General features: G+C 39.5%; 1 protein-coding gene across 11 annotated transcripts in view; it reads right to left on the bottom strand.

Annotated features, from left to right (window-relative positions):
* LOC127515946 (C-type mannose receptor 2-like) overlaps positions 1-26,076 on the bottom strand; it is a 177,283-nt gene that overhangs the window by 109,467 nt on the left and 41,740 nt on the right. For 2 of the 11 annotated variants that reach the window (XM_051900138.1, XM_051900129.1), the window contains exons 1-2: positions 245-338; positions 35-73 (exon numbers count right to left, since the gene is read on the bottom strand). The exons of 1 other annotated variant lie outside the window; for it this stretch is intronic. In XM_051900138.1, coding sequence (XP_051756098.1) covers positions 35-71 — 37 coding nt within the window. In that variant the 5' untranslated portion in view covers positions 72-73; positions 245-338. Of the gene's footprint in view, positions 1-34; positions 74-244; positions 339-20,104; positions 20,805-20,969; positions 21,315-23,357; positions 23,715-23,806; positions 23,846-24,017; positions 24,387-26,076 lie in introns of those variants that run through there. 8 more of the 11 variants (XM_051900130.1, XM_051900131.1, XM_051900133.1 and 5 more) reach the window with 7 other exon arrangements.

Genomic DNA, 26,076 nt, shown 5'->3' with positions numbered 1-26,076 from the left:
TATAAACCATAAATAAAACAACAAACACACTCACCAATGAGAAGAAGAATGAAATATAGAGTTTTCTCCATTTCTGAGGAAGAAACACATTGAAAAACTCAGATAATCCCATATTCATCTTGAAATAAAACATGATCATGTGATTAAAAAAATAGCAGAACAACAAAATTCACAATCATTCAGACAATATTAACATCTCAAAGTCTAGTTGTGTTTGAAGAATGAACATGTGAGTTGTTCTTACTTTAGAGGTCGTGTGTTTCTGTCCTGAGTCTGATGTTTCTGTCTGCAGCTTTAAACAGTGTGATCATTATATCTGCTCTCATCCCTCATTCATCATCACATCATTTGTTTATTACTCTGAAAACCCCTATTTCATATTCACTTCCTCTATATTTGTGTATTAGTCCAACTCTTTCCTTTTATTTGCATATAGAAAGGCAGAAAAACTTTTTTTGCACTCATATTTCTTCTGAGCGCAGAGACCCCTAGTGGTGGTGAGGAGACATTCACAACAGAGATGAGATCAAGACTCAGTCTGCATTAAAGGGATTGTTCACCCAAAAATGAAAATATTGTCATCAATTACTCACCCTCAAGTGCTTCCAAATCTGTATGAATGTATTATTTCTGTTGAACACGAAAGAAGATATTTTAAAGAATATGGGTAGCTAGACAGTTGATGGAAGGTTGTTGGACTCTCATTATCCCACTGAAATAATAACATCATCTTCTGCTGCTGCTGTTTCAGTCTTATTTCCTCTAAATACTTGATTGTGATTGGCTGGAACACAGACATTAAAACTGTTACATTTTTTAGAATTTGTCTCTTTGTGAAAATTCTTATTTTGTTTCATTTCTGACTCCTGCTGTTTACCGTTTCTTTGAACACATTTGCACATAAACACATCCTCATCACTCATTTTCTTATCTTCACATCACATGTAGACGTTCAGTCTGGACAATATTTACATCTCTGACGTGAAACAGGATAAACAGTGAGTGTTTTTGTTCTAGTCATATTTCATAATTCATCCAGTCTTATTCATCTGTTAGTTTTATTGCAACAACAGGATAGTTACACTATAACTGTGTCTCAGTTCAGAGGCTGCGTCCTCAAAGTCCATGAAGGTCGAAGCGAGTGTTGTTAAATGAGACACTATAACCTACAGAGGATTTCCTGTTTACATCACCAGCTGTTCACGCCCACTGCTGCTGCATTAAGATCATGTGTGTGTTAAACCAGTCGAGTCAGATGAACACTTTAAGTTCTTACGTCCGTCGGGACAGCAAAAAATTACCAATAGAAGTTAAATCTAGGTTACACCCCTTCGATGTTGTCTCTGGCAAAGGATTCCTCCAAGTGGCCCAAACACTAATAAACATCGGAGCCAGTACGGTGCAGTTGATGCTGATGCTGTCATACCACATCGCCAAACTGTTTGTGACAGGGCAAAGCACCAGACTGCCGCTGATAAAGAAAAACTGTCAGAGGTCATCCAGAAAGTTGTGGAATACAGTGGGATTGCTGTTACCACAGATATGTGGACAGACGAATTTATCAAGAGGGCACATACAGTCCTTACATGTCACTACATCACCGAGAAGTGGAGTCTGGAGAGTCGCATTCTGGCAACAGTGGAATTTGACAGTCATCTAAAATATCCATAACCAAATAACCAGTTATGGAATATCAGCAGACAAAATCATGTTTGTCAGTGACCAGAACATAAAGGCTGCACTTCGGACCTACCACTGGGTCCCGTGCTCCGCACACATACTGAACACGGTGTTGAGACACACGTTCAGTGAGAGGAATGCACCAGAACAAAGAGGTGGTGGAAATGTTAGATAAGTGCAAAAGCCTGGTGACATTTCTGAAGAGAACAGGAGCTGTTGCAAGTTTAGCGCACACTGTGATTCACGAATGTGAAGCTCGATGGAACAGTGAAGTCGACATGCTGGAATCTGTACTGAAACAGTACAGTGACATCAGACAGCTCCTGGATGACAAAGGCCAGCTGCATCGAATGGAGGGCATCATCAAGACCAGCTCGTGCACTTGATTGAATTCCTCACTCTCTTCAAATTAGCCATTAACGAGCTGGAAGGAGAAAAATACTCGACAGTTCACATGGTGCTGCTCTGGTTTTTCAAACTTAAGAGACACTGTGAGCCCAAGTTTGGAGATCCATCCATCTCCGTGCTCGCGCATCCAGTCTGCTTGATGAGAAGGTGGTCCTAACTCCCACTCACAAGGTCGCCACCTTTCTCTGTCCCAAATTTAAATCACTGAAAATGTTGACTCCAGAGGACAGACAGGAGGTTAGGGATGCACCGATACCAGTATCGGTATCGGGCCGATACCAAGCTCATGTACTTGTGCTCGTATTTGTAAAAATACCCCCGATACCAAAGACCGATACCTCGCGTGACATAACCATAGGGACGTAACTGACAGAATTTTCCGTGCACAGAGACACTGGCGGCAACAGCAGAAACACTGTCAGCCTCAGAGGTGTGGAAATACTTCAAAATTAATGATGACAACACACACATTGCGAACTGCAAGCTTTCAATCACAATTCGTTATCGATTAGCGAAGGCGGGATAGGCGGAATCGCGCTGAAAGACACAGACCAGAAGCGCGCTCTCTCTCTCGCGCGCGCGATATCCCAGTTCTCTCAGACAGCGCGCGATCAGTTCTCCTCGCGCCTGAATGGTCAAATGCACACATAGTTGTCAAAATGTCCATCGTGTGGAGTATCACGTAAATACAGTCGGTTATGGCTTAAGTGGACGTAAACATTTGGGTGAAAACAGGATATGTGTCAGTATCCATGGATTCGGTCTTCCGTAGCCTATATTTGTCATTAATGTTAATAAAACAACAAAATATGTTAAATAAATGTATACATGGTAACTAAACCTACCAAAAAAAAAAAAAAAAAGAGAGAGAACTTTAACTACTTTAGTTAATTTATTATTCATTTATTTCGCATTATACCCAAGCACTTTGACCACTGATAGGTGTGCGTTAACAGATTCCTCGTATCCCCGTTGTAGCTGAACATGACAGCAGTGGACGAGCGAAAAAGCAGAAGGTGGACTTCACGGAACGGGAAGATGAGACAAAAAGATCGCTTATTCCCACGGCTGCTGCGCCTTGCCATGAGAATATTGAGCATTCCTGCAACAAGGAGGTTCATTTAGTGCCGCGTTATAGAGACGAGGCGGAATCGCCTGAATCCTGGAACAGAAGATGCTCTTCTGTTTTTGCACAGTGCAAAGAAAAAGTCTAAGTAAGACTAGGCCATTAACAGTTTGCGTTGAGGCTGAATTGACACTCGTTTTTGTTCTTATATCTGTAGGCTTTAGAAGCAATGAGTTTTTCTATAAATGAATGTTTGTTGCAAAAAGTCGCAGTAGCTGATAATATTCCGAATTGTATTTTGAACAGATAGGACTAATAAATGAGCCTATATCGAGCCATTAGCCTAATTGGTCTGAACATATTTCATTTGAGCGCGCGCGTGTGTGTGTGTGTGTGTGTGTGTGCTTGTTCGCCTGTTCGGGAAGTCGCAGTGACAGAAACAGTGAGATGTCAGGGCTCAGGTTTGATCTGTCTCTTTCTCCTGCATGAGCCTTTGTTTTTGTTTTTGTCCGCACGTGCCGGCCACGATCAGCTGTTCGCGTCTCGCGATCGGCGCGGTTGTGCACGCGTTCACAGCTGTCTGTTATTTCCTTAACTATTTTCTCCTTATTTAAATCTCATGTTTTCTCTTTGTCTTGTTTTGGTTCATCAGTTATTGGTTTTGTGTTTTTTTCAGGTTTTTTTTTTTTTTTTTGCCCAGTTATTCCCTTTGATGTCTGGACTGCCTGTGCTCCTTGACCAGTGGTCTGTTCATCTGGATTTTTGGACTTTTGCTCTGGATTACTATCTATATTTGTGGATCTCTCCAAGTTTGCCTGGGCTATCATCTTTAATGATCCTCGCCTGTTTCTGAATACCGCTCGCCTGGGATTTGATCTGCTTGGACTCTGATCTCTTCTATTGAAGTTCGCTGTCTAATACCATTATCGCTGAATAAAACTTTTGTTGCATTTCCAACTGCATTTGGGTCCATTTCAGCGAAACCTGACAGTGAGATTCCAGTTAAAGTTTCAAGGGAGTGAAGCTTGTGTTTATGCCATTAAGAAAATGTTATTTTATCAAATAACTTTTGTTTTAAATAAATGTTCATTTAAAAGCAGCATTCCTCAGTGTATTCCCAGGTGAAAAAAGTACATTTCTATAATGTACTTAAAATGCTCTATTTTCGTGCACTAATTTTGTACTTAATATACTAAAAAGTCTTCTTTAGTAATTCTTAAGATAATCTTAAGAATATCTAAGTGTACTCAACTGTGCTATTTTGAGACACCATGAAATATGAACTAAAATGTGCTTTTAATATATTATCTCTGTATTTAAAAATGTATTTAGTTACCACTTATAGTACATTTGGGGTCGGTCGGTCGGTCGGTTTATATTCACAAAACTCTATAACCATATTTTGGATATAGCCTAATAGTGGAAATCAAACAGTGGGCAGGTAGTGAAGAGGAGAACACAAGTTCAAACAGAGAACAAACATTTAATCATTTTAACCCCCAACCAATATAACAAGAAACTGACTTTAAATGTGTCCAAAAATATATTTACAATTAACAATAATACAAACTCCCCAAATGAAATAATGAAGAGAGCACGAGTGTTGCCAAATCAAATAACAAAATAAAACAAAATTCTTAAGGATTTAAATCTAAACTAGAATATTCAAAAGCAACATCTTCAGCGTGTTACTCGTGTAGTACCCTTACCGCCTGATGAGGGGAGATATAAGAGTTAATAAAACACAGGACACGGAGCTGCTGCTGCTTCACCATCAGAGTCTGTGTATTGTTGTTTTTTTATTTTATTTATAACCATTTAAAACATTACATGTATTTTTTTATATGCCAATGAGTGACAGCATCACTTTAAGATAAGTAACAAGATTACTGTATACAGTTTCTCATTGACTACTATGTCAACAATTAAAGACATAATATATTCATTTATAACACACACATATATAACATTCTGCATGACAACATAAACATGTTGCTGTATTTAACACTTGAATGAACACTGAAAATGTGTTCATATGTCAACAAAAATGATTCTTTTTTATACGTTTTAAGTACAAACACATTTATCAAACTTATTTCGTGAAAAATACATCTTTTAAAGCACAGTCAACTACAACTCGTTACTCATAACTGTTGCATTATTTATCAAAAACACATTATATTCATGGATTAACTGTATTATCACGCTATTTGTCAGACCGCATCATTAGCATGAAATGCATGACTAGCACACGCGATACACAGAGGGAACTTGAACTTTTACACTTCTGATAAATGTAAATTATTAAAGACTTTAAACAATGTCATTTACATTCCTTGTAACTCTAACATGTCAAAAACATACTCTTATTGCATTAATGTGTTTCGTACCTGATGAGGGCAGATATAAGTAAGCACTAAGGTTCGAGAGGCTGTGCTGTATCGTGAATAAGTCACGGCTGAACAATACAGTAAACTTCAATGAACAACATTAATTGAGAACAAACAGTTTACGTTGCTAAGAATGGTTGCTAAGGGTGTTGTGTAGTGATACACAGAACCGTTGGGTGAAGCGGTCATAGCTGTGCTTTATCGTGAATAAAACAGCTATTGACCAATCAGAGTAAAGGACAGGAACTAACCGTTTTATAAGTATTAATAAAACACAGGACAAGGAGCTGCTGCTGCTGCTTCAACATCAGAGGCTGCATCTGAAAACCTCGGCAGTGACTTGTTGCCTCGCTGCCCTATCAGGAAATGACTTGAAAGGCAGCATTTGTGCATGAAGGCACCTCACGAAACTGATTTCAGACACACTTTTGAGGCAATATAACAGTTTAATGATCTACAGCAAAATAGTGCGAGCTTTGGTGATATCTAAACAAATATTTATTTACTACAGTAGTAATTTCTTACTAGAAATGACATTGAAAGTGGAAAATGTTGGTCAAAAACATATATTTACACACAAACTGACCAGCAAACGCAACTTTTGGACGCCATCTTTATTTTTCTAGCTCAACTGTCACAGAATGGAAAGCACAGGATTGTGGGATATCAAAGGCAGCGAAGGATGCATCTTCAGAAATCGATCAGAGGAAGGTATCTCAGGAAACAGGAAGTGAACCTAACATTGGAATTGGACGTGCCTCGATGCCTTCCTACCTTGAAATATGTCCTCCGAAGGCAGCATTTTCCAGTTTTCGGACGCAGCCAGAGTCGGTGTATTGTTTGAGCAGCGCGCCCCCTCCCCACGCAGGTGAACACTTCCCAAGGGAAGAGCAATCAAATAATCGATCGAAGGCTGAGCAAGGAAAATCAATCGCTAGAAAAATGTATACACAATGTAAAATACATTTGATAAATACATTCTCTTGTCTTAGCACAATTATTTATTATCTTTTATAACCACCACACTCGCACGCCCTAACTTAACTACTCTAACTAAACAAACAAAACTTACACACTCCTAAACTAATGAACTAATACATAAAAATGAACTGCGTGATGTATGTCACGTGACATCATATCCTGCTCTCGTCTTAAACTTACCAAACAGGTGAGCAGAGAGCACGGACACACTCCATGCTCAAATCAAATTACAAAACTAAAGGCAAGGGGTAAAAGAAAGAATGAGGCAAATAAACAGCATAGAGGGTAACAGATCAAGCATACTTTGGGGCTACAAATGTTTCAAAGAGGCACGCTCACGCTCTCACGCTCTCTCTCTCTCACACACACACACTCGGAATTTAGCCCAAACCCAGAGTTATTCCCCGTATCCTGGGAATAGGAACCAGCCGAGAGAGAGGAGTCGGGGTGGTGGAGGGATGCTGAAAACTGTCAAGGTAACTAGATGAGTCGACTGTGTGTATATATGCCTCCTCCTGAGCTGATTATATGGACCATTTGAACGTGCTCCTCCTGAACTTTGTTTATAAAACATCATTTGTCACTTGAACTCTGCAATCTCTCGAGATGAAGACATGTAAGAGGCTGACAATTAGCTGAACATATGACACTTAGCCTACATTTTAAAATCTTTATTTGAATAAGGCAACATTTTTATTTAAAACCCTTTATTTGAATATGGCAACATGATACCTCTTTCTACAATATTTCTATGATTAAATCACAGACAGAGACCCCTTCTCTATCTATTAGTTAGTAATCTTGTTAACATCATCCATAGCAATGAGGTCAACCCCGCCCTTTCAGCAGTTTACATCTTCCACTCTCCCAATGTCATTCTTTGATAACACTTGAAGAGCTTTCTTCTTCTGCCTTACAGTTGCACTGTTCATCATGTCTGATTTTGTGTCAATCCTGTAGGGAAGTGTCGTTCTTATCTTGCGATTCATTTAGAGCTCTGCAGGAGATGCACCATGTTCCAGAGGTGTTGCTCAATAGCTCACCCAGGTGAAAAAGATGTAGTATTAAATGTATTAAAAATATACTTGAAATGAAAGTAGTATGTTAATAATACATTTGTATTCACAACATGCTTATTTGAAGGGCATTAAAAATATACTGAATTGCATTTTAATACATTTCTAAAAAAATATACTAGAAGTACTTATAAGTATATGCTTAATTACACTTTTAAGAAATATGCTAAACACAAGCATACTTTTAGTGAATTAGTGTATTTACAGAAAACATACTTATGTTACTCTTACTTAAAGTATATTTTATGTGTACTTTAAGAACATAGCAACATGATTCAGCTTTTAGTGGGTTTAAATGTACTTTATAACCATGTGTAGGCCTACTGCAATATATTTCAAATATTTATATATTTAGAATTTAAATATTTTCAAAAGAAAGATATTTTGAAAAACATTTTTAACATTTACAATGTACCAACTTATAATGTATTATAAACATTTGTCAACTATTATTAAGTATTGCCATAAGCATACTTAAAATTAATATGTTGTTCAGTTTTACTTGTAAAAGGTTATGCTACTTAAAAGGCTGTTGTCCATTACATGATACATTAATTTTAATAGACTACTGGAATTCCCAAGGATTTCAACATCATATTATTTGAAATGCATCATAAATCAATTTTCCAAAGATGCTTAATATATATTTATATATATAATAATATAATTACTTGTGTTTAAATTTAAACAAGTGTAACAAACGTGATGAAACCTGATTGGTTCCAAGGTTGTTGAACGGCTCTGATTGGTTCTTATGATGATGAGCTCGCAGTCTCAGGCAGCCTCGCACCAGATACGCTGTGTGCTTTTAATGTTAATAGAAGACTTAATTTAAACTGTTAAATTATATAGACTAGAGCGATCGTGTCACTTTAGAGCACTGGAAAGAGACCATGTGATTCATATGGATTACTTTTTTTTTTTTTTTTTTTGCGATGAACTTTTTGAAACGTGAACAGTTTTGGTGAGTCGTCTTTCATCAGAGGGATATAAATCTCCAAGATTTCATTAAAATATCTCAATTTTTCTTTTGTGTGGCTTTTGGAACCCCGTTATTTTGTGACTCCAGGTAAGATTTGTATTTAATTAAAGGTGCTCTATGTAAGTTTTCAACTGTACTAAAGCATGAAAATATGTTTGTAGATGTTTATTAAACATGCTGAGTTCACATACACGTTTCTCTGAAAACCATTGCTACAGCCAGTTATTTTACTTTGAAATTTGCGTTCTGTATCGGAATTTCTGTTTTTGTTTTGGTCTTTGCCAATTTACCCAATAGTATTTCGCCACCCCGGGTTGCCAGTTGGCAGAAAATAAATGCAGTGAATTGCAGCCATGGAAGCCAGCGAACAAACTGGGTCAGAGATCACAGATTCTACCTGACCTAAAAAGCCTCAGCATCCATCTAAAAATCTCTAAACGGAAGCATATTAAAACATGATATCAACTCATTATAAATCAATAAATCAACTAATTATCTTACAGTGTGTAAGTCTCCTCGCCTTCCAATGTCAATTGAGCTCGCTCCCGTTGCGTCTTCAAACTGGCAACCCGCGAGAGCGTTGAGTCTGAGGAGGAGGGGGCGGGGCAAACATTCTTATGTAGCCCCCTCTCTCTCTCTCCGCGCGCTTACTGGTCTCCAGCACCGCCGCTGCTACTCTGCGCTGTGTTGTGTATGATCATGGGAGGTGGTAGAGGAAGGGGACGCGGACACAGAGGGGTTCGGGATTGTGGCTTGACTGTTTATTCCACAGCACGGCATCTATAGCGTTGATAACATGAACTCAACTTAAGTTTTAAACTATTAAAGTACATTCAATGCACATGCAATTCAATAGCAAGCTCTCGCTGCTTATATTATAATAGATAGCTTTGTATTAGCCACCACACATTAATCACATTTAAAAGAAAGAACAAAACATTTTAACTTTACATATTACTCTGCATTTAGGTCTTTAGCAGTTTAAAACACAAAATATCTGAATAAACTGAACTTTAGTGTGATAACAACAAAGATATTTTTCATTGCAACTTCCACTATCGTTAACATGGCTTACCTATAGCGTTGATAACATGAACTGAAGAAAAGTATCAACACTACGGTACATCAAGAGGCTCAAACCATGCTAAAGGCGCTTGAATCTGCCTTAACACAACAGTGGTATAGCGACATCTTGTGGACAACACAATACACTGCCTTACACTTACATAAAGCACCTTTAACTTTACTTGTTTGTGCCGGTCATATTTTGACAGCGTGTAACAGCGCGTCTTTTTCAGTGCAGCTACATTCAATTTGGTCAATCAGACGCGAACAGATGAAGATGCTGCCCGCAGAAGTTACTGGTAAGTTTTTAGTTGCTGTTTGCATAAATACAAAGCTCAATATTTAGTTTTTTCCTAGGGCTGCTATGCATTTGCTAGTAGATAACACGTGGAATACGGACGTTAACCGCGGTAACATGATACTGACACTAGATATCTGCAACTTAAAGGGGGACTTAGTGATATTTCAAATCCACTATTTGGAAGTTAGTGGGGCCGAGTCCAACAACAAACAGATAGTGAGAGTTGTGCAGGTAAACCACTCCGCACTGACGACCACTAGAGAATGAGGTGTTAGCGTCATTGGTAGTGCATTCGCCTCACCTGCCAGCAGCGGTTCGAGTCCGACTCAGAGCAGGGTGGTTAGAATTGGAGTGTGAGTTTTGGAGGTGGAGCAATGAAGAGAGGGGTGGGTTTGTTTGGGTTGATTTCAAATATCAACAGTGTCCAACAGCGTAGTTCAAATACCACTTACTGCACCTTTAAGCACTGGTACAGTCAAAGACCCTTTCTAAATAGAGGTCCGCGGGATTAAATTTTGAATGAAAGGCGGATTGCGTTCGGTAACTATAGTGTACTTTAGGCGGGAGCGGGCGGTCTGACAATAACCCAGTCGATGCTTTGACATCAGCGCATCTGTGCTTGAACTTAAAGTGAACAAAACTTTGTGCAGTGGTGGCGTTCACACAGTTCCCTGTCCTGAGAAACCTGGCAAGATATGTTCTTTGCATTAGAGGTCTGCGTGAGTGCTCCTTCAGAGAACATTCAACCTTTGTGATCGGATTTTGGAGGAGAGACGTTCTGAAACGGTCGTCAGTCAGCGTCATTCTGTTCTTGCGTGGATGTTTCATTTTGCAGTATACTAGTGTCAGGGAATGAACACAGACAGAGGATCCAAGTGCAAGAATAACAATATTTATTGACAGGAAAACGCTGTACAATAACTTCACTCCAAGGGTCAGACGAGGCAGAGACTGTGGCGTGCAGAACGGTGACGTGCAGAGTGGCGTGGCACCGAGTGGCGCAGGGCTACAGCGGGTATCAGAGAACAAGGATAATCCAACCCAGAAAACAGGGCACACGACGAAAGTCCAGAATCCAAAAACCAGGAAGCAACACACAGAGAACACGACACCGGGAACAGCCTGCAACGAACTGACAAAGACCACATAAAGACACGCACAATATATAACAACCACTAACAAGACACGGCTGGCAACAGATCGCAATCAGACCATAACGGGTGACGCCCACACAATCATTCACTCACACCCAAACACACACACACACAACACACGAGGGTGAGTAAGTGAATCCATGAACCGTGACAGTACCCCCTCTCCTACGAGCGCCTCCTGGCGCTCCCATGAGAGCCTACCTGTTGATAGTAATCATCAATAAGAGAGTGATCCAGGATGTCCCTGGCAGGAACCCAACTCCTCTCCTCCGGACCGTAACCCTCCCAGTCCACCAAGTACTGGAATCCGCGTCCCCTTCGCCTAGCGTCCAAAATACGACGAACCGAATAAATGGGTTCCCCATCTACGAGACGCGGCGGGGGGGGGAACCGGAACCGGCGGATTAATGTTAGCATGAAAAACAGGTTTGATTTTAGATACGTGGAATACGGGGTGAATTCTACGGTACGCTGGGGGGAATTACCGACACTGGTAACGAGTTGTGCGCGTACTCCACCCAAGGAAGCTGCTGACTCCAGGAGGAAGGATTCTGAGCTACCCGACATTGCAACGTTCTCCCCAAATCCTGGTTGGCTCTCTCAGCTTGCCCGTTACTCTGGGGATGGAACCCAGACGACAAACTAACAGTCGCTCCCAGTAATCTGCAAAACTCCTTCCAGAATCTGGAGGTAAATTGGGATCCCCTGTCAGAAACCACGTCTACCGGGAGGCCATGAATACGAAAGACGTGATTAATGACAGTAACCGCTGTCTCCTTGGCAGAGGGTAATTTGGGCAAGGGGATGAAATGTGCCGCCTTCGAGAACCGGTCCACTACGGTCAAAATCACCGTATTGCCCTATGAAGGAGGGAGGCCTGTTATGAAATCTAGCGCTATGTGGGACCAGGGTCTTGAAGGGACAGACAGCGGTTGAAGAAGCCCATCTGGGGAACGATTAGAAATCTTACCACGAGGGCAGACAGAGCAAGCCAAAACAAAATTGCGAACGTCGCGAGCCATGCAGGGCCACCAGAATCGTTGCTTAACCAAAAACATGGTACGACTAACCCCTGGATGACAAGGCAGATTGGAATCATGGCCCCATCAGATAACGTCTGAACGTAACCTCTCTGGCACAAATAATCGACTCGGCGGGCACCCGGGCGGAGGCGTTACCCCTTCTAAGGCCGTGTGGACCTTCGACTCGACCTCCCATGTGAGTGAAGAGACAATGAGTCTCTCAGGTAAAATACACTCGGGAGTGGACGGGCGCTCGGAACGATCAAAAACACGAGATAAAGCATCGGGCTTGATGTTTTTAGACCCGGGACGATATGATAGAGAAAAATCGAAACGACCGAAAAACAGAGCCCACCGAGCCTGCCTAGAGTTTAGTCGTTTAGCGGATCTGATGTATTCTAAATTCTTATGATCGGTCCAGACGATGAAAGGTACCCCCGACCCCTCCAACCAGTGACGCCGCTCTTCCAAAGCTAATTTGACCGCCAGCAGCTCCCTGTTACCAATGTCGTAATTCCGTTTGGCGGCGGATAAGCGATGAGAAAAAAACGCGCAAGGGTGCATCTTATCGTCCGTGGTGGCGCGCTGGGATAGAACTGCCCCTACCCCCACCTCTGAAGCATCAACCTCCACCACAAACCGACGTGAAGGATCAGGGGCGACAAGAATGGGAGCCGAAACAAAGCGGCTTTTCAGATTGGAAAATGCAGCCTCAGCTGCATTAGACCACCTGAACGCCGTTGCGGTGGAGGTTAAGGCGGTCAGAGGAGCGGCTAGTTGGCTGAAATTGCGAATAAAACGCCGGTAAAAATTGGCGAATCCCAAAAACCTCTGCAGGGCCTTACGGGAATCTGGGATTGGCCAATCCACCACAGCCTTAACCTTGTCAGGATCCATGCGCACCCCCTCAGATGATACGATATACCCTAAAAATGGAACTGACTGTGCATGAAAAACGCACTTCTACGCCTTGACAAAAAGCCCATTCTCTAGCAGCCTCTGGAGCACTCGTCTGACGTGTTGCACATGTTCCTGGAGAGAAGAAGAAAATATCAATATGTCGTCCAGGTAGACATAAATGAACTGATCGATCATGTCTCTCAACACGTCATTCACGAGTGCTTGGAACACGGCGGGCGAGTTGGAAAGGCCGAAAGGCATAACCAAGTATTCAAAGTGCCCTCTAGGGGTGTTAAATGCCGTCTTCCACTCATCCCCCTCCCTAATGCGAACCAAATGATAAGCGTTGCGCAGGTCCAATTTCGTGAAAAGAGACGCGCCCTGCAGCCGTTCAAAGGCAGAAGACATCAACGGCAAAGGATAAGTATTCTTTACCGTGATGTTGTTCAGTCCTCTGTAGTCAATGCACGGCCGCAGCGACCCGTCCTTCCTACCCACGAAAAAAAAACCTGCCCCCGCGGGAGACGAGGAAGGGCGGATGATCCCAGCTGCCAGAGAATCAGAAATGTATTTCTCCATGACCTCCCTTTCAGGATTAGAAAGTGAATATAACTTGCCTTTAGGCGGAGAAGACCCTGGTACTAAGTCTATGGCACAGTCGTAGGGACGATGCGGAGGAAGAGAAGCAGCCCGGGACTTACTGAACACTTCCTTCAGGTCAAGGTACTCCTCTGGCACGTTTGACAGATTCAACGACGACTCCTGTAACACAGAACGAGACACAGAAGAACAGGCAGACAACAAACAAGACGCATGACACTGGTTGCTCCACTCTGCCACGGACCCCTGACCCCACTCGATCCTGGGCTTGTGTTTGAGAAGCCACGGATGACCCAAGACGACCGGATGAGTAGTAGATCTGGAAATGAAAAATGGCAACTGTTCAGTATGATTACTGGAAGTGATGACGGTTAAGGGCTCCGTGGCGTGTGTGATGGTAGGTAGCTTCTGTCCGTTAAGGGCGATGACAGTTATGGCATGTTCCAGGGGGTGGATGGGTATGTGCAGACGCGTGGCCAGATCGCGAGCTCAATGAGACCGTCGAGACTGGTGGGTAGATCCAGCTGGTAAATCTCCTGCTGAACACGGTCGGCCAACCCATGCAGTAACATATCCCACTGCGCCTCCTCGTTCCACTTGCATTCTGCTGCCAGGGTGCGGAATTTGATGGCGTAATCAGACACTGGTTGGATTCCCTGCCGCAGGTCCGCGAGTTTGTGCGCTGCCTCCCGTCCCGTCTCATCTCCTGCGACAGGGTGTGGAACGAGGAGCAGCACGGATGTTTGTTCTCCCACACCGCTGTTCCCCACAATGCCGCGCGTCCCGTCAGTAGCGTCATGACCAACGCGACTTTAGATTCCTCAGAGGAAAACGTGTTAGGTTGCAAAGAGAAATAAATAGAGCACTTCGTTAGAAAGGTTCTACAAATATCTGGTTCTCCAGCATACCTCTCTGGTGCAGGAATACGCGGCTCTTGTAGACTGCTGATGTTGGCGGATGGGTGGGGAACAGACGGTGGAGCTGGCGCAGTGGGAGATGAGAGATGTTGAACCTGGGTAGATAACTCAGCCACCTGCGCCACCAACGCCTGAACGGCGCGAGCTGTGGCCACCACTTGCTCGTCCTGATGATCCATCCGTTGAGCACTCCTGCTCAAATACTCCTGAAGATCCGACGACCTTGCTGGATCCATAATTGGGTCAGTTCGTTCTGTCAGGGAATGAACACAGACAGAGGATCATTGCAAGAATAACAATATTTATTGACAGGAAAACGCTGTACAATAACTTCACTCCAAGGGTCAGACGAGGCAGAGGCTGTGGCGTGCAGAACGGTGGCGTGCAGAGTGGCGTGGCACCGAGTGGCGCAGGGCTACAGCGGGTATCAGAGAACAAGGATAATCCAACCCAGAAAACAGGGCACATGACGAAAGTCCAGAATCCAAAAACCAGGAAGCAACACACAGAGAACACGACACCGGGAACAGCCTGCAACGAACTGACAAAGACCACATAAAGACACGCACAATATATAACAACCACTAACAAGACACGGCTGGCAACAGATCGCAATCAGACCATAACGGGTGACGCCCACACAATCATTCACTCACACCCAAACACACACACACAACACACGAGGGTGAGTAAGTGAATCCATGAACCGTGACAACTAGTAAGCCAACAGTTTTCGTTATGTATTTTTGGCTTAGCCTATAGTTTTGAGGGACATGTTGTAGGCTATTTAATTTAGCCTATTTTTTTTCTCTGTGATATTTAGCCTATTATTCTTTGTGGCATTTTTTCTCTGACATTTTTAGGGTGTTGACAGCATCATAAGACAAATAACAAATAAAAATCTTGTATATGCTATGCAACGTTTTATATTTGTTATCCACAATCACTCTCTTTCTTTTTTAAATGTTTAAATGCGAGATTCTGAAAACAATATAAATTTAGCGGGACCCGTCGGGTCGGGAAGAAAATCACCATATGCGGATAGCGGGTGAACACAGAGTGAATTTTAGGCGGGAGTGGGATGAAAAAAACAGTCCCGCGCAGACCTCTATTTCTAAAGACTTGATAAATCTGTTTAAAATGTATGTGGTGACATTTGTCTGTCTTATAACAACTATAAAACATTGTCCAATGCTTTGGCAGAAAAAAATAATTAAATGTTAAAAAACAGATACAACATTACATTTAACTTTCTTTTTATTTGCAAATTTAAGTTGTGTATTTATTTCTGATTTCCTGAACAATTTGGCTTCATAATGAGGTAAATGAACTTTGATAAAACATGTTATGAACATACAATTACTTTGTTTGAGCTGACCAGCCAACTATGGTAGTGTTCATTGATTTGTTTATATTTGTTCAAGCTTGACAATTTTGTCTTTCTGTTTATTTTCTAATATACATTTCTAATTACAGATAAGTACAAAGATTAAATTGTAAAGAGGGATGCTTAATGAAACTGCTGAGGCTGTGAAGAGGATAAAAATGGACACTCATATGTCAAGCTTGATCAGGATATAGTCAAAAGGTAAGTTGAGAAGTCAACAAAATTCTAATGAATATCAATGCAAATTATAATACATACTGTATATTCAATCATGGATGCAAAACTGTCATTCATTGGTTAATTTGATATAAATTCTGTTTTTCTTTTCACAGATCCTGTGATAAAGCAGCCTTAAAATACTATTAAAATACTACAGTGTCTGAATTGCAAGCCCTCAGTTGCAGAAAATGCAAGTCGTGCTCAAAGAAGTGACCCTCCACTTGAAGATGAAGATGTGACATTTAAACTCAACTGTTTCTTTGTTTGGTTCAGGCATTTGCATGCTTACATTTGTTTAAAAAATGCACTATTCACTTCTGCATTTTGTTTTTCAGTGACCTTTTTCAGAAAATTGCATTGTAATGCTTATTCATTGAGGTAAAATTCTGTACTTTTCAGTATTACTGAGTAATGGGAGGGAATGTTCTCAGAACGTTCAGGCAAGGTTCTCCCAAAGTTATGAACAAACGTTCTTCCAGTAACGTTAATAGGACGTTCGCTCAAAGTTATCTGGTTCGAATAGAGTACCTCAGGGATGACGTGTTTTTGTAGGCGAACCCGGAAGTTAGCGGCGCACGGGTTCCCTCGATCGAAAGCCTATGCATTTTTCCTATAGACTTTTGGAAAATCGCAAAAAATAAGCTCTGTGTTTAACAAAGGGTTATGACACTTACATGTTTTGTCTATCAAGATAATCTTTACAAGTTAACAAAACATTTATACATTTTGAAGCCTAAATAAAGTGGTCAGATATAAAAAGCTAACAGTAGGCTATAAACGGACTACAGCACACCATGGTTGCGGATCAACGTCACCACCACCAAGCTTCCTCAAACTTTATTAAAAAACAACTTTATTTAAAAACATGCTCGCTGATTATGATCTGCGCTGTGTATGAATACTTATCCACTTTTTCATGAGAAATGCTGTCCAAATGTCCTGTTTGTCATGATGACGTCTAAAGTCCCCGCCAAAGGATGTAGTCCCTTTTTAGCAACCGCCGTCTTTAAGACACAATAAAGGTTTAAAAAAATCACAAGCGGGTTATAACTGGTGTGTTTTATGTCATAGATCAAAACGTGAAAATATTTAGAGGCTTTGTTAACCACAGACCTTATTTCAGGTGATTTAGCAAAAACCCATTCAAAAAATGCATAGACTTTAAGGCGATGGAACCAGAAGTCCTGAAATGCTAACTCGCTTCCAGGTTTTGCCTACAAAAACGTGTCATCCCTGAGGTACTCTATAACCAAGAAAAAAGGTTTTTAATACATTTAATAACCTTGATGTTTTGGGCATTCTGAGAACATTCCGAAATAACATTTTGGGAACAACAGCCAAACAATCTTAGAACATATTTTTGTTGGAACGTTCCTCATGGAAAGACTGGAAAGACAACCCTGCTCTTTCACAGGTGTGTGTGTCTCATCTGGGATCTCCATACAATTCGTCTTTCTTAATGAGGCTAAAACATATGAAGCCCAAAGCTACTGCAGAAAACACCACTATCATTTTGTTGCTGTTGAAGACAAGGCAGACTTCAGCCGTCGTGAACGGGATTGTGGGAACAAACACTTAGATAGGACTGAAGAAAGACGCCGCTCCAGACTGGCACTGGTCTCTGTCTGACCGCACTTTCTACAGGGGAGAGATGACCAGCTGGACAACTATAGAGGGACTGAAAACTGTGGCACCATGGACGATGACGGGAGTTTTGGGATATTTCAGTTCATTTGCTATGATGGTAAGGACACGGTAAATTCACTGATAATCTGTGCCAGCATTTCTACCTCACTGTACACTCAAAAGCAAATGTAAAAAAAATATTGATTTATATTTAACATTAAATATAAAGCTGATAAAGGTCATGAAAATAATGTGACTGTAGGCAATTTTGAAACCATTGCTAATATATAGTCTGGCTTTCCAAATCCATATGCAATTTTGCAGCCTGGCCCCTAAAAATTAACTGTCACAGGAGGATATTTATACGACATAACTAAACTAACAAGCAACATGGGGAAAAACACCATCAGTGACCATGAGACTTTAAAAAAAGAAATTTCAAAATAAGACTCTTTTATAACATATGAAAGAGTTTGGATCTATGCAATATGCTATTTACTTTTTATTTAGTGGTTCTGAGTCATTGTGTGAATCAAAACCTTTGAAAACAATGACATAAATGCAAATATTGCATTTCTAAAAACTTGGTGATTGGGTTTTAAAGTAGATTTTTTAAAGGTTCTTTTGAACATCCTTATTACTTATAATCCTCATTCATGTTAGTATGTTAATGTCTGATATTTTAGTCTTTTAAAATGCATTCATAAACACTGAAAGACTCTCCATTGTTATGAAGAGACAAGAATACTTTTTGTGCACAAAAACCAAACAAAAATAACGACTTTATTCAACAATATCTTCTCTTAAATTGTAATGTTGTAATTTCCATAATTATGAGATTTCAACTTGTAAAAAGCGTTCATGTCCTCGTAGAGCTTGTAATTACAACTTGTAAGCTGTGATTTTTTGGAGAGCTCCTGCTGTACCTCCTGACTGCTGCGGATTCATTTAGGCTTCGATAGTGTTGCCACAGAAAGGCAAAAACGACATGAACAGCTCCGAGTAAAACGTCATGTGTTGTCCTCTCGAGACTAAGGTAATTACGAGATGGCGTGAACACAGCATAAGACTTAAAGAATTAGTTCACTTTTTAAATGAAAATTAGCTCAAGATTTACTCTCAAGCCATCCTAGATGTATATGACTTTCTTCTTTCTGATGAACACAGTCGGAGAAATATTAATAAATATCCTGACGCATCCGAGCTTTATAATGGCGGTGAACGATACCAATGAGTATGAGCTGGAGAAAGTGCTTCCATCCACATCCATCCATCATAAACGTACTCCACACGGCTCCGGAGTTTTTTACGATCTAGCACATAATTTAAACTTTTAAGTCATAATGGTGACTTTTACCCCCGGTTTCACAGACAAGGATTAAGCTAGTCCTAGACTAAAATGCATGTTTGAACTGTTTTAACTGAAAGCAACTAGTACTAGCGAGCGGTGACTTTTTTATCCGGGTATGTTGTCATGTCAAAACTGTGCCCGGTGCAGATATGTACGTTGGATTTGTTTATTATAAGCGACGCACAAAGATTACTAGTTTCTCTTTGGCTGCTGCAACTGTTTGTTATTGCAAGTACAGCAAAAGACAATGTGATCAGATGATGTTAGCTATTTGTTGATGATAAAGATACTGTCATCATGTAGAGTCTGATTGTCTGATTTCTCCCAGTCTAATCTATGGTATTAATTTCACATTATTTCTTATAGCAACTCTATGATTCTACAGTATTAGACCCAACAGTGTTTTAATCAGACATCAAAGATTAAAACAAACAAAAACAACAACAAAAAAAACACTGTGCACTAAAAATTTAAGCTGCTTTGACATTAAGACACACACAGACATCAAGAATCAGTGAATGAATCTCAATAACAGTGACATGCTTCATGCCGCAATGCATTCTGGGTGCATCATACAAAACTCATCCATGGCTCCCAGAATGCATTGCGGCATGAAGAATGTCATCATTGTTGATTCATAAGTTGATTCTTGAAGTTTGTGTGAGTCTTATTGTCAAAGGTGTTTAAATTTAATTGAATCTCATTGTGAATCATCTTGAATCAAATCATTCTGAATTTGCAAAAATCGCTCTTGAATCATGAATCAAATCTTTCTTTCCAAAGATTCACACATTTAATTTATTCCAGGAAGCTGAAATTTTGATTTTTTGTAAGTGACAACATATCCTAAATATCATCCAAACACATAAATTTAACATATTTAATTGACAGTTCATTGTGACATCACTTCACTTCTGCCTTTCTAAAAATAAACCAGATTTCATTCTGCTGAGACACAAATAATATTATTCTTAACATCTGCTGCTCAAAGTTTTATTGATATAGATAATATTAGTGAAAAAATACAGACACATAAACACACCAGATATACAAAGAGATTCTTAAATCAGACATATATTGTGTTACTATTTTAGACATCTAAAGAATATTAAACATTAATGTTAGAAAACTTTGATAAGATCACATTATGTCATGATCATTAACATACAGAAATAAAACAGAGACTTTTAAAACACAATTAGTAGATTCACTCAGAAATTACTAAAGAACAAATCAAACAAGTAAATAAGAAAAATAATGGAGAATAAAAACAGTGAATGTAAGTAAACACACAAACATTCACGTGTCTTTTCACTCATAATTTCTGCTGCAGATGAAGTTGAGTTTGTGAGTTTCAGGAAGGCTGATCCAGCGCTGATCTCCTCCAGACTGAACTGCTCCTTTTCTCTTCTCGAGGCGGCAGTCTTCCGGTGTCGTTCCGTTCCCTGGAGCCCAGTTCTGATAGCACACGATCTCTCCGCTCAACCAGAGCCACATGTTCATGCTGCAGTAGTTGTGTAAACCCAACCACACCTCCTCAGTAGACGCCCGTTTAACCACATTCATCACACGACGCTGAATCTCTTCTGAATGAACCGAGACCAGATCCACATGATTCTGTCTGCAGTATCTCAGAGCTTCAGACCACGTCAGATTCTCTTTGATCAGAATCAGTTTATCTGGACACAAAACAAACCACAAGCAGAAACTAGAGAGAGACTGATCAAAAACAACATGCAGAACAAACACTGTGGAGGAATTTGTCATGTCAGACATGTAGTGTGAACTTTAAGATATCTGGAGGTGATGGATGGATTGTGTGTGTTTTGTGAGGATCTGCTCACCTTCATGACACACAAAAGGATGTTGTTCGCTGCAAGGGGCGTCATTCCATTGTCCCTGAGCGTTCTGATAAATCGCTGCACAGTTTTGATTTCCTTCAGCATTATTAGGTTCACCAGTATTCCAGTATCTGAATGAGGAGTAACTCTGATCTGACCACTGCCATGAGTCTCTGAACAGACCGATCCAGACATCACCAGATATGAGACTATCACTGATGAACTTCTGAAGCTGTTGACTCTCATTCTGGTTCCTCACACTGACCAGATCAATGTGATTCTGTCTGCAGTAACTCTGAGCGTCTCTCCAATTCATCGTCTGATGGACAAAGACGAGTCCTGTGTTCACTTTAAGAAAAACAAATGGAAACAGATTCATGAATCAGTTTGTTCATTATTCTTATGCTGCTTTATGGTTTGGATGTGAATAAGAGCAGCAGTGGAAACATCAGAAACACGTGTCATTCAAAGACTGTTTCTACAGCTGATGATATATTAAATATTCAGGAGTACACCCTGAGTACTCTAGCAACAGCCTACCAACAACCCTAGCAACTACCCAGAATACCCTTGCAACCGCATAGTGACACCATAGCAACCACCCAGAATTCCTTAGCAACTACATAGCAACACTTTAGCAACCACTCAGTGTACCTTAGCAACTGCATAGCAACACCCTAGTAATCACCCAGACTACCCTAGCAACCACATAGCACCACCTTAGCAACCACCCCAAGTACCCTAGCAACCACATAGCAAAACCATAGCAACCACCCCAAGTACCTTAGCAACCACATAGCAAAACCATAGCAACCACCCCAAGTACCTTAGCAACCACATAGGAAAAACCATAGCAACCACCCCAAGTACCTTAGCAACCACATAGCAAAACCCTCACAACCACTCAGAGTACCCTAGCAACCACATAACAACACCCTAGCAACCACCCTGAGCACCCTAACCCTGTCTGTCTGTCTGTCTGTATCGATTCATCCATTCAAACTAAAACTTAAACTATTTCAAACTGAAAAGCTTCAAACTTCAAGATTTTCAAACTATTTCAAACTTTCTGGCGAGGCTTTTTCAAGCCAAATTAAAGTTTGTCTTCAAAGTTTTTATAATTATACATTTAAATTCACTCCCATTAACATATTTAAATGTATAAAATCATACTTTTTAAATATGCTAATGGAAATTTATTTAAATGTGTTAAAAATATGTTTCAGTTTTTATATCAATATATGCTAATGCGCAATAGTACTACATTTAAATACCTTTTCATTAGAATATTTAAATGTGTAAAATCATACATTTTAAATATGCTAATGCAAATGACTTTAAATATAAAAAAATATATTGTATATTTAAATAAATGTTTATATTAATATATGCTAATGCAAATAAATTACACATTTAAATTAGTCTGTAAATGTGTGTGTGTGTGTGTGTGTGTGTATGTGTGTGCGTGTGTGTGTGTGTGTGTGCGCGTGTATGTGTGTGTGTGTGTGTGTGTGTGTGCTGTTAATGTTTAATGTTCAGTTATGTTTGACGTTTGAAAGAGTTTCTGTTATTGAAGTTTTGATCATTATTGTTCAGAAGAGTAGAGATTATGGTTCAGTTGTGAATAACTGCATGTACTAATACTATGAAGCTTGTTGTTTTGATCAATATCTTTGCTAATGTAAGTACAGTAACAAGTTTGTTTCTACTTGTTCTGTGCAGAATACAGTCTTTTAATTGAACAACACGACTCAAAGTCAAATACAAACAGTTTATATTCACTCAAAATCAAAACTGAGAGTCAAATTAAAATAAAGAAGCACTAAAAATATTATAATCATTGTATCATAGACTAAATAATTTAGGAGATTTTACATGATTTATTCATCTAGATTCCATTACAGAAATCAAGCTATAAAAACTACTCAAATATCATGTGTAATATTGTTATCATATGTTTTCTTTAAGTCGATCACACATCATTTTTACAGTAACACAATAATTCTATTTTGTTCATAAATATCAAGATGGAGCAAGTTCTTTTATGTCTATTATATTTTAAAATTTTATGCATTCATTAATTTATTAGAATTTATGTTGGTCAAAACAATGGTTTGATATTTTTTGAATTTATAATTTACAGTATAAAGTTTGCTGAAAATATAATTCTCTATGATCTCTAATGTCAGATTCCCACAGTTATCAACAACAAAAGATCAACATTCGTTCAATATCGGTTTATTTTTTAAACAGAAGTTGAAAGTGGACAAATATATATTTATGACTACTTTAAAAAGTATCAGAATTTAATATTGCATTAAAATGTTGTACAGTATACAGTGTATCTTTCTATAAATAATGTTTGTTGTCATTGTAGGAAACTGAACTTACTGTTGTTAGATGAACTGCAGATGAAAGTCAGGCTGTTACTGCATGACAAATCATGCCATTGTCCATTTCTCATCATAACACACTCAGCTCCGCTATCAGGTTGTCCAGGAGCCCAGTTCAGATAGAGCGCAGGATCACCTGAAGACCACTGCCATTTATCAACACCCGTCCTCTGCAGCCCAATCCAGATATGTTCATCAATCACACTCTTCTTCAGCTCGATCATGTCGTTCATGTTGTCAACGGTGGCCAGATCTGTGTAATTCTCTCTGCAGTATCTCTGAGCTTCAGTCCAGGTCTTCCTCACGTTTATAAAGTGATACTGACGCTGAACACATTCAGATACGGAGCAGAGAGCTGTGAAAGAGAGGGTTTGATTTAATGCTTTTCATAACAGAGTCAAACCTGATGAAACTATAAACCATAAATAAAACAACAAACACACTCACCAATGAGAAGAAGAATGAAATATAGAGTTTGCTCCATTTCTGAGGAAGAAACACATTGAAAAACTCAGATAATCCCATATTCATCTTGAAATAAACATGATCATGTAATTAAAAAAAAATAGCAGAACAACACAATTCACAATCATTCAGACAATATTAACATCTCAAAGTCTAGTTGTGTTTGAAGAATGAACATGTGAGTTGTTCTTACTTTAGAGGTCGTGTGTTTCTGTCCTGAGTCTGATGTTTCTGTCTGCAGCTTTAAACAGTGTGATCATTATATCTGCTCTCATCCCTCATTCATCATCACATCATTTGTGTATTGTTCTAAAACTAATTTTCATACTTTCCTTCCTCTATGTTTGTGTATTTGTCCACCTCTGACCCCTTATTTGCATATAGAATGAGAGAGAAAGTTTTTTTTTTGCTCTTATATTTTTTTCTTTTTCCTCTTCTGAGAGCAGAGACCCCTGGTGTTGAGGAGGAGATATTCACAACAGAGACAAGATAAAGACTTTAAAGGGTTAGTTCACCCAAAAATGAAATTTCTGTCATTAATTACTTTCCCTCATGTCGTTCCACACCCGTAAGACCTTCGTTCATTTTCGGAAAAAAAACAAATTAAAATATTTTTGATGAAATCCGAGAGTTTTTTTTTTTAAATCCTCCATTGAAAGCAATGTAATGGCCATCATAATCATACGAGGTCCAGAAAAGTAGGAAAAACATTGTTCAAATTGTCAACGTGACTGCAGTGGTTCAACCTTAATATCATGAAGCGATGAGAATACTTTTTGGGTGCAAAAACAAAACATAAAAATAATGCCTTTATTCAACAAATTAATCTCTCCCCTCTCATACGCTATTTTCATTGCAGCACTTCCAGGTTCTGTGTCTGAGCACCAGCTCATTATTGGCCGGCTCATGTGACCCGAGCCGGTCAATACTGATCCCGCATTCGGACGTAAACATGGAAGCTCTGCAATGAAAATAGCGTAGCAGAATGACAGGAGAGAGATGAATTTATTGAATAAAGTCATTATTTTTGTTTAGTTTTTGCGCACAAAAAGTATTCTCATCGCTTCATAGCATTAAAGTTGAACCACTGCAGTCATGCTTTAACATTTTAACTATTTTAACAATGTTTTTACTAATTTTGTAATGTGGTAATTTCATTGCTTTCATAGGAGAATAAAAAACCTCTCAGATTTCATCATAATATCTTAATTTGTGTTCTGAAGATGAACAAAGGGCTTACAGGTTTGGAACAACATGAGGGTGAGTAATTAATGACAGAAATTTCATTTTTGGGTGAACTAACTCTTTGAAGTGCTCATATCGTGCTTTCATTCCCCTGAAGTTCATTTATAATGTTAGTAAAGGTTGTTGGACTCTCATTATCCCACTGAAATAATAACATCATCTTCTGCTGCTGCTGTTTCAGTCTTATTTCCTCTAATTACTTGATTGTGATTGGCTGGAACACAGACATTAAAACATTGTTACATTTTTTTAGAATTCGTCTCTTTGTGAAAATTCTTATTTTGTTTTATTTCATACTCTTGCTGTTTATTCTTTCTTGTTTATAACATATGAACACATTTGCACGTAAACACATCCTCATCACTCATTTTCTTATGTCCACACCACATTTAGACATTCAGTCTGGACAATATTTACATCTCTGACGTGAAGCTGAGTGATAATCAGTGAGGGTTATTGTTCTAGTCATATTTAATATTTCATCCAGTCTTATCTGTTAGTTTTATTGCAGTAACAGGAAAGTTACACTATAACTGTGTCTCAATTCAGAGGCTGCGTCCTCAAAGTCCTCAAAGGTCGAAGCGAATGTTGTTAATGAGACGCTATAGCCTACAGAGGATTTATATATTTGCACTAGGAAAAATAAGATATTGGACAAGTGTTATGGCAACGTTAAAGGTATTTTTCTGCCTCCATGCTACCATCAGTTGGAGGTTCTGACTATGATGTTGTTATTCTTCAACCTAAATATCAAAGACTTCTTGAAAGTGAGAAACCTCAGGTAAAGACTGTAAAGATTTATATCAGTTTTTGTGTGGAGTCAGTTATACCCACAAAAAAAAGTATAAAATATATCCTAATAACAAACCATGGGTATTAAAGAAATTAAAACAACTATTAATTAAGAAGATAAAAACGTATAATAGTGATGTCTGTCACGATTGGATCCCCTGCACCAGATCTCTCGGGCCGCCAGAGGGAGCCCTCTCCTGAATATTAGTTTTCAA

This window comes from Ctenopharyngodon idella, chromosome 7 (genome assembly GCF_019924925.1).
Source record: "Ctenopharyngodon idella isolate HZGC_01 chromosome 7, HZGC01, whole genome shotgun sequence".
NCBI classification, from domain to species: domain Eukaryota; kingdom Metazoa; phylum Chordata; class Actinopteri; order Cypriniformes; family Xenocyprididae; genus Ctenopharyngodon; species Ctenopharyngodon idella.
This window is presented reverse-complemented; position numbering and strand designations above follow the sequence as displayed.